This window comes from Adiantum capillus-veneris, chromosome 11, assembly GCF_014529385.1.
Source record: "Adiantum capillus-veneris isolate H3 chromosome 11, ASM1452938v2, whole genome shotgun sequence".
Classification (NCBI taxonomy): domain Eukaryota; kingdom Viridiplantae; phylum Streptophyta; class Polypodiopsida; order Polypodiales; family Pteridaceae; genus Adiantum; species Adiantum capillus-veneris.
The window spans coordinates 113,523,494-113,540,460 of NC_140941.1; the positions used below are offsets into that span (position 1 = coordinate 113,523,494).

Below are 16,967 nucleotides of genomic sequence, written 5' to 3' on the forward strand. Positions count from 1 at the left end.
GGGGACCTCTTTGAAACACAAAAAATGGTGTGCATTGATCATGAGTTAGGCAATCACAAATTCATAGACACATCTTTTACCTTTTTCATGACTCGAAATGAACTATGCTTCCTAAAAAACTGTAGATGGAATGCAGATAAAAAGTGTCTAGCGGTCTTGGCTATTTTCTCACTGAAGAGGAAGCGGTCTCAACCTCCAAGGGCAAGGTTCGAGTTTCGAAAAGGGACAAAGTCAAAGGAAAGCTTGATGAGGACAGCAAAGACAGTGATCCCACCTAGGAGATTGACATCGCACACATAATAGGAGCCACAATGGCCTAGGTATTAGGTTTCTACCCCAGTGGTGGTTGCCGCAATATGCTTCAGCCAGAGAGAAGCATGTCAACGGCCGAGAGGAGCAAGTGGTTCTCCCTATACTTGATTTGAACACGTGTGTCAGAGTTCAAGTAATCAGTGTTTGAACCCATGTGTTGGGAGTTCAAGGCACATTGCATTTGGCAAGGCACCAACACGGCATATACAAAACACTATGGATGTGCGCACAATCCATTGTTATTGGCCTGATTATGGACAGGATGTGTTCCGAAGCTCATTATCTTGGAAATCTTGAACGTAATGTGTTCATAGTTCATCAGGAATGGGGATTCTTGGACATAGTGTGATCTACAAATCGACTTTCTATGAGGCAATCAGTGCTCATGATGGTATTCTTTTCAAATGACAAGTGGTAGTTGCAAATGCACCAAAGTGTATCCAATTTGAGGCCTCTCTTGTGGTGTCCATGGTAGCTTCTTCATTTAACTTGGTCTTCTTACATATGTCCACTATGAGCTACAGAGCGGGTGTTATGCATCTCGAGTGAATGCCCAAATCCTAGTTCTTTATCTATCTTTTAGATATTTATCTTACTTATTTGACATGATTCTAGGTGGGGAAATTTCCTTTGGGTAGTTTATAAGCAAACCCATGCCCCCATTGCAAATAAACAAATTCATTGCTACGGTTGGTTGGTTCGATAAACTCTCTCTCTTTCTCTCTCTCATGCATTCTCTTCCTCATTGTACGCTTCAGCATCCTCGACTTTGACAAAGAGTTATTGAAGGAGAGCTTGGGGCCACTTCATGCTAGCATCAATATGAACATTGAAGGTGGCTGACCAATACAAGCCAACCAGAATGGTAGCTTTAGATAGGCGCTTCTTAAGGTAGGCAAAGGCTTGTGCTTCAGGCCTGGACCATTTGAAGGGTACAGATGCAAGTATAGTCAAGGGCGGTGCAATATTTGCAAACATTCGAATGAAACGTTGATGATATTCTATATGGTCAAGGAGGTTAAGTACTCCTTTCGAGCTAATAGGAGGAGGCAGCGTAGCATAGAACCACTTGGTTCGGGTCAGAGGCAAGACCTTTGGCAGATAAGAGGGTGGCCAAGAAGAGTACCTTGGGTCACTAAAACGTGACACTTGTTTAGATTAAGCTTGACTGGGAGTCCCAACACCTCTCAAAAACCGCTATTGGTTGTGAGAGATTCTCTGCAAAGCTCTCAGAGCACTATGTTCCAGAGAAACTAGAAATTCATCCATAAAAGTCCTCAAAAACTTTGTGAGCAAGGGGCTAGAAATTATGTACACTACTCTGCTGAGAGACGGCGGAGTATTTTTCAATCCATCGGGCATTTTGGTGTAGATGAAGATGCCCCACGGTGTCACAAAGGCCATCTTTATCTTATCATCAGGATGGTTCGCTACCTAATTATAGCCACTAAACCCATCCACAGAACTATACAGAGCATGCTACACATTCCCTGAAGGCTGATCACTTTCAAGGGGCAATCACCATAGGGGACAACCACTCGGAGTGCTCACCAAGACAATAATACTTGCTTCTTGCGTTATGTCGAACTTGAGTTGACAGCCATCTCCTTTACGCCTCAGAAACTTAGTTCCCTCATTAGGCTACCTTAAAGCTCCATGGCCATTTCCCTTTTCAAGGTAATTATGTCACAAAAAAGAGTTGTTTCATGCCTTGAAAGCTGTTTCTTGTTTCCAATTGTATTAGTAGTTCCTGTAACATGTGCTTAGGACATCAAACACAATATCTATGCATGTGTGTGTGTGTGTGTGTGTGTGTGTGTGTGTGTGTGTGTGTGTGGTGTGAGTACAGAAGTGGGTGAAAGAAACGAGCAAAGTTGCGCGCGACTCCCCTGCTCTGTGACAGGTTCACCCTGTGCACGCCTCAGCTCCTCTGCCCGTACCTGATATCTCACACGCTCCCTGCTCCCTACTCCTGCGCGCCCTTCACTCCCCTGCAGGTTTTGTACAGCTCGTAAGTTTTCAGCTTTCGCTTGGTGTGTGTGTGTGTGTGTGTGCGCGCGCACACGTGTGTATGAGGAGAGCTGCTCGCATGCGCGTGTGTGTGTGTGTTAGGGTGCCGGCGTGTGCATCCTCTGGACTTCTGCACTAGCAGTGTTCGGCCTAACCCATCTGCCACCAGCGGCCTGCAATTTTCTATTCAGCTCGTCAAGTCCTCTGTTCACGTTTGATGCTCATGTGTAACACAGGCACTGTCTGATTATCACTCCAGCTTAGGCGCAGTTTAGTTTCAGTACATAGGCTTACGTACAGAAGACTTTTTTGGGTACAGTATTGTGGGCAGTGTACAGAATTTTGTTTTTTTGGCTTCCAGTAGCTAGCAGTACATAAACACTAAGCTCTCAGTGTATGTCAGATTCTGGTGTGTCCTTTATCAGCTCATACAAACGCAGAAAACAGATGGCACCTAAGTCTTCGAAAATGGGTGAAATCTGAGCTTGTTTGTTAGAAGATTTTGAAGGTGCTCGGAACGCTTGGGAGGGGCAGGAACCCGCTACTGAGGTGCTCATTCTTATTCAAGCTTTGATGGACCCAGTGGCGCAATATGCTTTAAATGTAGTTATTCTGTTCTTCCTGAGCAAGATGCCTACTGCACAAGATGTGGGTCAGTGGGTAGACTTCCTTCTTAAACGCCAGGCGGTTGTTTCCTTTGGTGCCAGAGGATTCTATGAAGTTTTGTTAGCAGACACTGATGCCCGTAATATGTTGCTTGACTTGTCTCCTTTGTTCCTTGGTACTCAAATGACACATGTATTGCCGTGGACCCTTACCAAGGACTATCAAAGTCTAATCCGTCATAAGTGCCCGGTATGGGTGGAAATCCTTGATTTCCCACACAGTTGGCACCACTTTCTTCCTATGCTCGCCTCACATTTGGGGAAAGTGATTTGTCCTCCCAAGCTTGATGCCAATACAAATCGCTCTTGTGTGCTTTGGGATACGGATGTTCCCACCCCTGAAGGTATTACTGCCAATTCGGGAGACCCACTCATTGGGAAATGCCCGTTTAAGCTAAGATGGGAAAAATTTGTGAATTCATGTTTTCGCTGTGGAAAATTTGGACATATGCAATCTAAATGTTCTGAGCCTATTTTGCAACCCCCTCCTTCAGTTGGCCCTCAGCTTGTGGTTTCTACTAGGAGAAAAGTCCCTAATCCCAGATCTACCATTGTTGCGGCTTCTGCGTTGCCTGATGCTTTATTTGTGGATAAAGGCAAGGTCAAACCTACTGTTCCCCCCAATCCTCACGGTAACGAAAGTTTTTGTCTACTCCTAAAACCAAAAACAAGGGGAAAAAGGTGGACTCGGCGGAAGGATCTCCCTGGGTGACTCCCAAGAAAACTGTTAAGATGCGTTCGCAGCTCTCCTCTCATAATTATGTACCTCTTGAAGGAAAATCTGCGGGAAAAAACCTCTTCCCTGTAATGATAATTGCACTCTGGCGGATGCATGGAATAAGGTGGTGCACTCTTACAGAGATGTTGTGGTTCATGGGACTTCTCAATCACTTGCAGGCCTTGTTGCCTCTGAGACAGGCATGCAAAATATTGTGGTTGAGTCACGGGCTGCTGATGTTGATGTGCTTATGGGCACGTCAACCTAGTCCCTTCCTTACTTTGCCACTGTACATATCTCTTGAATGCATAGTTGTGTTAAATGCATTTCATATAATGTGCGTGGGTTATGTAACCCTGACAAATGGAGATTAACCTGGCACTATGTACATACATGTATGGCAAACATTGTGGTTTTGCAAGAGCATAATAAGCATGAATATGCTGGGCAATGCTCGTATTTTGCAGGTTTGTCGGGTGTTTTGATTATGGTTAGGCATGAGTTGCAGCCAGTTCTGGCATTTAATGATCCAGATGGTCGTTGGATGGTGGTCCAATGCACGATCAATGGCCACATTTATGAATTTGGTGGTGTCTATGCGAATACGGCCTTGGGACAACGAGCTGCTTTGTGGCGTGAGATATCTTCTTATCCATGGCTTTCCAATGCCCTGCTTTGTGGTGATTTTAACAATGCACCCGCTTTATCGGATAACACCACAGGACATTCACACAAGCTAAGCATACAATGGCAGGCTTGGACAGATCTTGTTGCATGCACACAGATGTTGGATTTGTGGACCCTCTTGCATCCCAATGTTTCGGGGTACACATTTCAACATAATGCTTTTTCTACATATCGTGCTAGATTAGATCGGTGGTATGTCCTCGGCATGCAACAATTTGATGAGTTTGTATGCGAAATGCGCATAGACCATTCTTTGCTTTTATCTGGTCATACTCCTGTTGTGATGCTGTTGCGCTATGGGCAACTACACTCTGATCAGCCTCTTTCTAAGAAACGCCTGTTGCACATCAACTATGCTTATCTTTCACATGAAGCATTCCGCGATATGATTTATGATGTTATTCCCCCTTTAGTTGCCCAAATGTATCTTCATCCTGATGTTGCTTGGGTTCGCTTTGTTGTACGCGTGCAAAGTGTAATTCAGGACTATGGTAAGCAGTACATGTTCAATTACGTGGCGATGTTGAGGACGCCAAACATATGTATCAACAGCTCCAACTATTAGCTGACACATGTTTGTTGTCGGAAAGTGAATTGACAACCCTTTTTCAAGCCCGGGTGTATTTGCAGCATAATGATAAACGAAAATTGGTTAAATGGCAGACTAGTGCTCGCCATCGAGCATTTGTGGACAAGGGATGTACCTCGAAACAGTTTTTTAAGCACTTGCATCATTCAAGGGCTTCTCAAACTATTAAGCGGGTTATGTTCCGACCTGGAGCCTGGACAACCTCAAAGTGCGAGCTTGCGGATGCCATGGTGTCACATTTTAGGAATGTTTTCGCCCCCCCCCCGGGCGACATCTACTGAAATTATTAGTGCACACCAACTTTTGTTATCTACAGTGCATTCAATTGTCCTGCCTCATGATGCTTTGGCCATCAAGGCGGATTTTACAGAAAATGAATTGCACTCGGCATTGCTTACTCTTGGAAGATGGCGTTCACCAAAGTTGGGACGGGCTCACTGTGGAATTTTTTCTCTCCTTTTGGGAGCCTCTGAAAGAACCTTTTCTTTACATGATGAACATTGCATGGGCGAAACAGTGTTTGCCAATGTCTTGGAAAGAGGGTTTGTTGAAGTTATTGCCCAAACAAGCGCTTTGTGAGCAGTTCTCGCATTGGCGGCCGATAACTCTTATGCCGGTTATGTATAAAATCATGGCTAAAATCATTGTGAACTGTATCAAGGAACCTCTTATGGCTGGTATCCATTCCGTGCAGTATCGCTTTATTTCTCGTCGCCAGATTTTGGATAATCTGGCTAATGTATTGATTGGAATGGAATATGCAAAGTATACCCAGCAGGATGTTCTTGTGATGCAGGTAGACATTGAAAAGGCTTTCGATACGGTACAATGGGATTTCATTGTTGTCATGATGCGGGCCCTTGGATTTGGTCCTAAGATGGTCAATGTGGTATACTTCTTGTATGCTCACAGTATATCTTCATGCCTCCTTGATGGGGAGTTGACAAAACCTTGCCCTCTTGGATGCTCTGTGAGACAGGGTTGCCCGCTTAGCGCCTTGTTGTATGCCATTGCCACTCACCCCTTGTTATTGTATTTGGATCATTTGACTTCGCTCGGTCGTTTTCATGGGTTGAAATTACCTAATGGGAAAGACTTCGCAGGGCAGGCCTATGCTGATGATTCGTTGTTCATGCCCCGCAATAACCAGGATGATGTGCGTGAAATTATGCAGGCATCGGATACATTTGGCTTGGCTGCAGGCCTTAAGGTTAACTTTCACAAATCCAAACTCTTGCCTCTGGATGTTTGTGACTAGCATCATCTTCCGTGGCCTGGCGAGATTCTTGATTCGTATGTGGTGGTCAGGCACTTAGGATACCCTATCGGCTGGCAAGTATACACAGTAAATTGATTGGGTCATGCAACAATTGAATGTCAAATTGCACTATTGGAAACTGTCTACATGGCCGCTACATGTTCGACTTTGTACTGTGCAAAATATCATGATGGCATATGTTCAATTTTACTTGCCGTTGTTGCACTGACCTCGCTCCCGTCTCTCATTGCTTATGTCTAATATTGTATCTCACTTGTGGCGCACTAGTTCTCATAAGAAAGGCCTCCGTTTGTTAGCAATGGAGAAACTTTGCACTCCGAAGCGTCTTGGGGGGCTGAATGTTTTGGACCTTCGACGACATGCATTGGCAAGGAAGGCAATGTTATTGCCTACTCTTGTGCAGCAATCTCAGCCATGGACAGTTATGATTGCTGATCTATGTCGGCACGTTACCACTCCCGCTCTTGGTCGTTGGCGGACTTCCCTTTGGGAGATTGTGTTTGGCAAAATGGATGGTTATGTTCTTGGTTGCTTATTCACCTCTGGCTTGCTCTCTGCTTGAAAAGATGTTACGGATCTGGCATGGCAGGTAGCAAGCAGATGGGAATTCATTGCGTTTGGAAAGCATTCACTAGAGTAAGGTGTTCTCTCTTACCCTAGTTGATCAATCGCCTCGTCAAGCCTACTTCCTCTCTTGTCATGGCATATGCACAATGGATTGATGTGGTGGATTCATCTGGGAATTTGCTTACTTTTTCTCAGGCAGCGGCACGCTTTGGGTTGGGCATGCATTATCGTCAGATTTTGGAGCTTGCTTCAGCATATGCTATCTGATTTCCTCCCTATTCCGCCGCTGACAGGTGGTTGTCGTATGCAGGATTGGAATTTATGGGACACTCCTGTGGATGTGATTTCTGCCCGGCATATCTATGCTTCTCTTGTGCAAGACTCTTGGCTGGCTGATCACTGTAATGCGCTCTGCGCTTTGCACAAATCTAAACGATGGTGGAGACAGGGTCTCACTGCGATTTGGAGGTCTTGCTTCCCTCTTAAGGAGCGTCTGTATCTTTGGCGTTGTTTGTTGGGAGTTTTTCCGGTTGGAACTTTCCTTGCGGCGCGTCACATTAGCTCCTCTCGTTGTGTCAGCTGCTCCGTTGCTGATGAGAATGTCAGACATCTGCTTTGGGATTGTCGCTGCACTAGGACATTCCTTCGCTTGTATGCATCTTCGATTTCCCTTGGCGATTTTCCACAAACGTTTCTGGCTTTTTGGCTTTCTTCCAACCTCCCTCCCAACATTTTGCCATCTTCTTCGCTTGGGTCAGATTTTGGGCACTATGGTCTCTGTGGCACCACCGCAATCTCCGTATGTTTCACCGACATGAGGCGGATCCTTTTCCATCGTTCAAGATTTCACTGAGGCAATCATTACATTTTGCATTTGACACTGGGGACATATCCCTTGAAATCTTGCAACTCTTCTATGTTTGCTTTTAGCGATTTTACATTGCAGAACACAGTTATGTTCTTCCCCTTGTATCTGATCTTTTTGGTGGGTTTTCCTCGCTTTGAGGTTTCCCACTTGTAAATTAATCGAATCAAATTTACAAAAAAAGTAAGTGTGTGTGTGTGTGTGTGTGTGTGTGTTTTTACATGCTCGGCATATTGCGCCTTCCCGCTATCCCAGATGCCTTGAAGCTGAGGAGACCGTGCCACACTTACTGTGGCGTTGTCGTCACTCCAGAGCCTTCATTCGACAAGTGTCAACTGCTCTTCGGCTTCGTTTTCCTTCCGGCTCTTTTCACAGACGCTTTTGGCTGTTGGGGTGCTCCAGTCCTATGCTCCAGGCACCATAGGAACTCCTTTATGTTCCAAGGCACTTCTGTTGATCCCTTTCTTTATTTCAAATTATCTCTTGGTCAAGCGCTGCATTTTGCCTATGACGTTGGAGACATCATTCTTATACCTACAAGATTTACTTTGATTGTTTCTAGCCTTCGGAGCCTCATAGTGCTCCGCTTTTTATATACCCTTTCTTTTCGGGGGGTTTTCCTCACTTTGAGGTTTCCCACTTGTAATTAATCAAAGCAGATTTACAACAAAAAAAAAGGTGTGTGTGTGTCTGTGTGTGTGTGTGTGTGTGTGTGTGAGAGAGAGAGAGAGAGAGAGAGAGAGAGAGAGAGAGAGAGAGAGAGAGAGAGTTTTATTAGAGAATATTTCAAATTACGACCATTTATGAACACAGTCATGTCATGCAAAATATTTGAAAAGTAGTTATAGATATTGAACAAAGGACTGAAGTAGCAGATGACCTACCTTATTGATAATTTCTCCATTTCTATTCCATCTCCATACACTATGGTCATGGCTACAAGACAAGAGTTCGTTTGAGGAGTTCCACCCTAGAGTTGCAATACAATCTGTATCTGAAAATTTTAAGAAGACTTAGTACCATTCATTGTACTGAAGGATAAGGGTAATAAATGGATATATCTTCATCGTGAGCGGTTCTTCATGCGTGTAAGGCTATTCATGCGTGTAAGGCTACTGCATTTGATCTAGCAAGCTAGTAGGGAAAGAGTCATGATTATATCAATTCAGATGAACAAAAGAGGGTCCTTTTGTCATATTTAAAGCATGCAATCATAGAAGTAAGCTCCTTGTATACATCAGATTGAGTCTTAGCAGCAGCTTTATCAGGTATCTGTAGTCTTCCATTTTCAATTCAGCTTTTCTTTTTTGGGATGGCAGAGTACAGTGATTTATCTCAAAGGCCCAGTTCGGCATTCGGCCTGATGTTAATAAAATCTTTCTTTCTTCTGGCTGAGACTGCATTTTGAATGCTGTGTTATTACATTGACTCATTGAGATGCTCGACATTTCTTTGAAATAAAATCATGGGTAGAAAGAGACAAATTGCATGCTTGCTGAAGGAAGAGCAAGAAGGAAGTCATTACGCGGAGAGGTTGCAACAGCATGAAGTGAAAGCTGCATGGCCTCAAAGAACTTTGCACTTGCAGTTCACGTGGAGACAAGTCCAAAAATGACAAAGTCTTTCAATATCAAAACCCTTTTCGTCAACTGTAAAGCCAGAAACGCCTCTCTCTCTCTCTCTCTCTCTCTCTCTCTCTCTCTCTCTCTCTCTCTCTCTCTCTCTCTCTCTCTCTCTCTCTCTGTGTGTGTTTGTTTTTTGCGTGTGTACCTATGTGTTGATGAAGCTGCTGTCGCCAAGTGGGTATTGCAGCGAGAAGCTGGTGATTCTCTCTTTTCTTTATTGCAAATACCTTTTTCTGATGAAGCGACCGGGTTCACTCACAGCTCTCGTCCAGTTGCCATCGACTACAGCAAGAAGCTGGCGCTGCCCTGTGTTTTTTTTTTGGGGTGTGGAAATTCCCAAAACACCCCTCAAATTTCAAAAATTACCAAAATACCCCCAATATTTTGTCATAAATTCTCAAAATGCCCTTCAATTTTTTCAAAATTCCCAAAATACCCCCAGTTGTGAGAGTAAATTTCTCCAAATATAAAAAATTTTGTAGCTTCTCATAAGAAGATTGATTGTCTATCAAAGAAGATGCTAAAACTATAATTTGACTTGGTTATGTAGGCTTTGAAGATGAATTGCTTCATTCGTTATAGACATGATTGCCATTTTCACGAGGTCACGATGTAATTTGTGCCAAATTACATGCTAAGCACTCAAAAACGAATCTCGATTGTCAAAAAGGAATAAAGATTAGAAAATTTTGAAGAATCCAACCAAAATAGATACAAGGGCATTTTGGAAATTTTTGAAATTTGAGGAGTGTTTTGGGAATTTCCACAAATTAGAGGGGTATTTTGGCAATTTTTCCTTTTTTGGAGAAATTATCAAAATACTCCTCTAATTTTAAAATTTTCCATTTTCAAATAATTGATTCTTTTTTTTCCTGCAAAACTCAATAGTAAATTAAAAGCCAAAAAATTTACAAGATAAGCCCCGCTCAAATCGAGCCAAGGCATCTACCACCACAAGACCAACAAACAACACCAGTAAGTACTAAACCCTCCACGGAGTTTTACAGGGAACCCCCAAACTAATCAATTGTTCAATAGAACCATATCTCAACCATGATAGTACATCCACAAATGACCAACAAACTGAGGGCTTTACAGGGGGCCATACCCAATAACAGAACACAAACAACATGCCAAGCAATCGATCAACAACATACCATACGCAAATAGAGATGCTTAAGGGGGGAGCTTTTGAGCTCCATCACCTCGCACAAAGTCTCCTCCGCCCAAAGGATCAAGCTAAAGAAGTAACCATCGGCTTTCATCGGAGAGCCACGCACCGTCATACATGCCAGATGTCGCCAAGAAAGAGCCAGCACCACCAAACCAAGGGAGCCAACCCTACCGAGAGAAGAAGTGCCACCATGCAGGGCAAGTCCTACCACAACTCACATTGCATGACGGAGAGCCCAAAGCATATTATTGGGTATTCAATCCCAGGTCCAGTTAGAGTGTCAAGCCCGTGGGAAACTCTTCCTAAGGCATGCAGATACACTTTAGTCCTCTTTCAATTAAATTTGCATGGCTAAAGATCTCTATATATCTAAGGTTTTTATCTAATACAACATAGCGTGCTTTCGTTTATTGCAATCGTCTCTCTCTTCATCCTTTCCTTGCTCTATATGCTCCTCTACCCTTCACCATGGCCACATCTCACCTACACCCCCCATAGCCGGCTCCTACAATTGGTATTAGATCCTAAGCGCTTGGCAAGCAGTTTCGCGTGCATATCAAAAGGCACCTAAGGAGGGGCAAGGAGACACAGATGAAGAAAGCGGCAAGGAGCTCTCCTGCACCCGCGATTCAAAAATGCTGCCTCTCGAGGCCTTGGCGACGTGGTCGTTGCATGCCGTGGGTGATCCCAAAGCGTTCCAAAATGTTGTACGCAGACACTAAGCTCAACAAGCCTTCAAGGTCTGCATCTCAAGACGCTTGCGCATTTGCCTCCTAAGTGGTGTTGCACATCAAGGTGGTAAAGACTATCCTTTTTCTAGTGTTTCATAACGCCGATAGTTTGAGGGCACTGGAAGGTAGCAATACAACGCCTCAAAACGCAGTTTTGATGGTGGCCTAGGGGTGCATATCAAAACTCTCTTGCCTGTAGATAGTTTTTCAAGAAAATACGTCCTCATCTGTGCGTAGTAGTAAACCACAACATCTCAAAAAGCTCTAGTTTTGTAGGCTACTAAGAACAACATATTAAAACGCTGCTAGATTCAAAGGACAACGGTGGGTCTGCATATCAAAAGAAAGCTACTACAATCTTTTGTCTGCGCTCGTTAAAGCATTCCTCTTCAATCTACAAAGTATATCGAGCATGGCATGAAAGATGGACAACTTTAATGGATCTGGCTTTCATACCTGGCAAATTAAAGTGAAAGGCAGCTACCTGATGCGAAAAAATCTATGGAGCATGGTCAAGCCCCTATCAGCGGCTGACGAAGCTGGCACATCTGTTACAGTTACGAGAGCGCTATCTATCGAGCAACAATGCAAGGACGAGCAAGCATTAGGTATTATTCTGACATCTCTCGAAGATGACTTCATTCATTATTTGGATGATGTGCAATCTTCAAACAGTGCTTGGATGGAATTGGAGAAAGTTTTTGGTCCTAAAGCCAAGTACTCCAAAATGAGCCTTCAAATGGAGTTGTATTCTCTTTCCACGCGTGATAACGAGAATATTACAAGTGATGACGAGAATATTACAGCTTTAGCTAACAGATTGAAAAGCATCCGCACTCAGTTAATTTATGTTGAAGCCCCTGTGCCAGATGAAGATCTTATAGTTGCTTTTCTTAATAGCTTAAGTGCAGAATTTTGTCAAATTGTAACTATTTTAAAGGAGAAGGATAAGCTGCCTTTTTTGGATGGTATCGCTAATTCATTACAAGAAGAAGAGAAACTAGTACCACATGTTAGTTCTGCCATACCGACTGCATATGTAGCTAGCCGTGGTTGCACTTCGACTGCAAATTCAACCAGACCTACTACTAGCACTAGAGTTTGTGCGCTATGTGGCCGCAACAATCATCAAACCAAGGATTGTTTCATAAAAAATTATTGCATCCAGTGTGGAAAGACCAATCCTTCGGATAAGTGTTTTAGGACAAACAAACGACAACTCAACATGGTTGATGGTGATGATGATGGTGAAGCACTGATGCTTCTCGTAGATAGTGATATCATGTAGTTTTTACTTTGTTTTATGTTCCTTTTTATGTCAATCATTTGTCAATAATTGTAAGGGTTAGAGACACTGCCACACATTAGCGATAAGACGGTCCATATATGTTTTGGTTTAGAGTTCCTGTAGTCTCACACTGATGGTTGTTTGAGGGAAGTCACACACACACGTATGTTGTTGTCAAGGGGGGGGCTTCTACTCTGGTATCAGGTGATTGAACTCTGCCATGGTCTACACCAAGTCCATTGTCAATGGTTTGGGCTTGAGCTGGGCATTGTTGTGGGTATTCAAGCCCGGGTCCAGCTAGAGTGTCAAGCCCGTGGGAAACTCTTCCTAAGGCATGTAGATACGTTTTAGTCCTCTTTCAATTAAACTTGCACGGCTAATGATCTCTATATTTGTAAGGTTTTTATTTAATACAACATAGCGTGTTTTTGTTTATTGCAATCGGCTCTCTACTTCTCTCTCTCTCTCTCTCTCTCTCTCTCTCTCTCTCTCTCTCGCTCTCTCTCTCTCTCTCTCTCTCTCTCTCTCTCTCTCTCTCTCTCTCTCTCTCGTTCATCCTTTTCGTGCTCTGTACGCTCCTTTGCCCTTCACCATGGCCACATCTCGCCTACACTCGCCATAATCGGCTCCTACACATACAATCTCCATTTGATTAGATTTTGATTAGTATTAATCACTCTCTTCTTTTCTTGATTTTGTGCGTAGATTGTGATTAGAAGAGACATTAGTATCATTGTCTTTAGATTAGTGAGATAGAGTATCGTTAGAGATAGTGAATGTGTAGGTATTTTCCTCTTGCCACCCATCTTCTATAATCATTGTCTTTCTCTCTATGGAGTCCTCTTCTTGCATGTCTTTTGATTCCATGCCTCCATGTGCTATCCGGGTAGATGGTCCACAGATTTGACATTATGTTGGTGGATTCTGCTATGGTACGACCCCCAACATTGGCACCATTATTGGGGATTGGGTGCTTAAGCTAGAGGAGTCATTAGTGTGTAAAAGACTCATTAATCCTCAATTAATATAGATTAAGTTCAAAATTGTGAGTTGGTTGCAAAGAATGAGTGATAGATGATGAGAATTGGTGAATATTGTGCTTAATTTTATGTGCTTTCTCTCTAATTTCACTAATTGCATTGCTAATATTTCACTAATCTACTAACTTTTTATTAGCTGCACGTGTTTGTATGCCTAATCAGAGGCATGCCCATCACTCTTTTGTAAGAGACTTTTAAAAAAAATCATATTAAATTGAGTGCATTTGAGTGTGTAATTAAATGATTTTTCACTAATTAGGTTCTCTAATAACCATATAATCACATGTGCTTTTAATTCTACACATAACATTGGATCTTCAATTAGATATGTCGTTGTCAATTTTATATGTTTGATTTTGTTGTCTTGAAGTTACACATCAAATTGTAGTCAAATTGATTATGGTTTATGGTTTTTGATTGTAAAATTGTGCCAAAATGTCATAGGAATGTTTGCTTAAATTGATGAATTTTAAGCATAAATTGTGCAAAAAAGTTACACTCATTTGGATCAAAAAATGATTGAAAATTTGTGTGAAAATGAAATGGTTGACTGCTAATATGGTGGTTCACATACAATTGTGCAAAGATTTGCTTTAAATTTTGCTAATTAAGCTCTTTTTTTGATCGAAAACGGGCTAAAAACAAACAAAATTTGCGTCAAATTTTCTTGATTTGCTTTTGTTTAAAATGTATGATTTTTTTATGTTGACTTTTGCGTGGAAGGAGTTGCAAAAATTTCCTAAAAAGGCTTAATTTTTGCTTTTTTATTTAAAAAATTGAGTAATTTTTGCTAATTAATTCTCTAAAAATTGCTAATTATTTTCTTTAAAAGTCATAAAGTCTGGAAAATTTTTAGCAAAACCAAGTGTATTGCACTGTGCATTTTGAGCCCATCAATTTTTTGTATTAATTTTGGCATTTGTTTGGCTCTTTCTAGACTCCCTTTGGATTCTCTCGTAAATTTTTTTAATTTTTTAGTAATTTTAAAAAAAGGATCCCCACACCCATCCAAACCCTCTTTCCCCCCTTTTTGCTTTTTTTCTTATTTTCTAGCTCATTTTTTCTATTTTTGTATATTTTTTATGTTTTAGTTATAATTTTTTATTTTTTATAAAAAATTACCTTTTTCTTTTAACTTATCAAAAACAAAAAGAATTCTTTTAAAAATAAGAAGAAGAAAAAATAAAACAAAAACAAAAGAAATACATATACACACACACCCACTCACACACACTCGCACCTCCTCGATCGGAGTCTTGCCTCAATCTCTCACACCGATTCGTTGATCTGCAATCAAAGCACTCACGCATATACCTAAACCTTGCATGCCTACTTGTTTCACTTGAGTTTCGGCTCTAGGCATGGCCTGCCATTGGTGCAACCTACACACCCACACACACACACACGTTATGTGCTACCGACCAACCAAAAATTGGAGCCCACACATACACACGTCTCATCCTCTCTCCTACTCAATTGGGCCTCTTTTCTCACTACTTTTGTTTCGACCACACACACACACACACAAACACACACACACACACACGAGTGCGCACGAGCACACATACACACGTACCACTCTTCATTGCAATGGTCGTTGACCTTTTACCACACACACACAAACACATAGAGTGTTGCCAACACATACCCACACACACATATTCCCTATCTCTTCTTCTTTCTCTCTCCCCCAGCGTGCCAGCCCCCTAGTCCCCACCCTTCTCTCGTTCCTCCTTTCTCTACTTCGCTGCCCTTGTACACTTTTTCTTTAATTTTGATTTGTTTCATTTCATTTCATGTTCTTTGAGTTGAATCCACTTTCATTTCATTTCACCCAAATAAAAGATAAAAGTTTTAAAAAATCAAAAAATAAATGGTTAAAAAACCAAAAACACAACAAAAAAATTTAAAATTTTCATTTATTTTAAATCGTTTAAAATTGATCAAAAAATCATTAAGATTAGAGAAACAAATGAAATTTAAAAAATCAAAAACGATAAAAACTCACAAAAAGTTGAAAAAAAGTCATGTTAAAAAATTACAATAAAAATTCACAAATAGTTGAAAAAAGAAGAAAAATCATAAAAACAAAAGAAAATGCGTTTTGATTTTACCCTTTGTGTATCGTCAATTATTTTATTGCTTTCTTTTTTGTTTTTGCATTGATTTGTTTTTTTTTCCTTTCTTTAAACAAACCTGAAAAACACAAAAAAATACATTTCTCTGTCGGTTCTTTCCTCTACCTCTCACATGTCTCACATATCCCATATACAACCCGTTTACACGCATTTATGCACGGTTACGCACGATTAGACTAGATATGCTTAGAGAGCCAGATTTTGCTGACTTGACCATTTTGAGCACTAGAGAGCACACATTGCCTAGAGATTTGTCCTCAAAGCCCATTCACTCATTGTATACCATTTTGGCTTGACTTTGGTTGTTGATCACACATGTGTATGGTTGACCCCAATTTAACGTTTTGACCAAGGTTACACCTAGTGTGCTATATTTGAATTAGGCGATCACCAAGATTAGATTTCGAGAGATTCACGATCTACCCATGAGATTTTTTACTTCACATTTATGTAGATCCGCTTTGAGAGCAGTTTGTGGACACTTCTAGCACACATCATGCAGATACACCACCCAAACAAGCATCGTCCGATATGAGTGACAGCAGAGACGTTATGAGACCTGATATATCTTGAGAGGAGCATCCTAGACATGGTGAGCACTCATTAGCATTAGAGGCAGTGACTCCCAACAAGATACATCTTGTGGATCAAACGAAAGCACTATGACCCGTCAGACATAGATAGTGACAAGGATACATGAGTGAGAACACAGAAAATCTTTTTAACTCTTACAGACGAGTATAGGGCCTACCTTGCTACTATTTGAAGATAGAGACATCTAGATCCACGCCATAGACCCTCCTCCTCCTATGTGGTTGTGTTAGAGCACAAGCAAATCCTACATTGCCACACTTTCTTTTTGACATGGACTAGGAGCATTATACAAGGCTTAGCATCATAGCATTACAGAGCACTTGGTGATCTTACACTATATTATGATGTCCAAGCACCTTGTTTCTCCTACGAGCATCTCATTACGGAGAGTAGGTGAGACCAACACATACATTTATGAGGATAGCCGTCTATATAGATGAGGTTTCTCACCTAGATCAAACTTTGTTAAATCTTATGGAGATTCACAACTGAGAGTATACTAGAGTGCTTCTAGCATTTATACATTGATTTTTGACCTGCATTATACTCCTTCCTTGAGTGTCATTCCAAGGTTAGGACTAGGAGGGCACGGCCCTGCAGGGTCTCTGAATCAAGGGCCAGGCTACCTGTATAGGAGTTGATGTGTGTGAACACACTAGGACCGTCGGGGCATTTTTTCCCTTTT

At 41.8% G+C, this 16,967-nt stretch overlaps 1 protein-coding gene across 9 annotated transcripts in view; it reads right to left on the minus strand.

Annotated features, from left to right (window-relative positions):
- The window catches only part of LOC147447853 (uncharacterized), a 160,868-nt gene extending 151,226 nt beyond the window's left edge, over positions 1-9,642 (minus strand). For 6 of the 9 annotated variants that reach the window (XR_015189649.1, XM_086523681.1, XM_086523679.1 and 3 more), the window contains exons 1-3: positions 9,463-9,640; positions 9,218-9,341; positions 8,577-8,686 (exon numbers count right to left, since the gene is read on the minus strand). Coding sequence is in view for 7 of the 9 variants with exons in the window: in XM_086523681.1 (XP_086379807.1) it covers positions 8,577-8,686; positions 9,218-9,254 (147 nt within the window). In the remaining 2 variants the exon portion in view is untranslated. Of the gene's footprint in view, positions 1-8,576; positions 8,687-9,217; positions 9,342-9,462 lie in introns of all 9 variants that reach the window. The other 3 variants (XM_086523677.1, XM_086523678.1, XM_086523682.1) reach the window with 3 other exon arrangements.
- Positions 9,643-16,967: the final 7,325 nt, after the last annotated feature.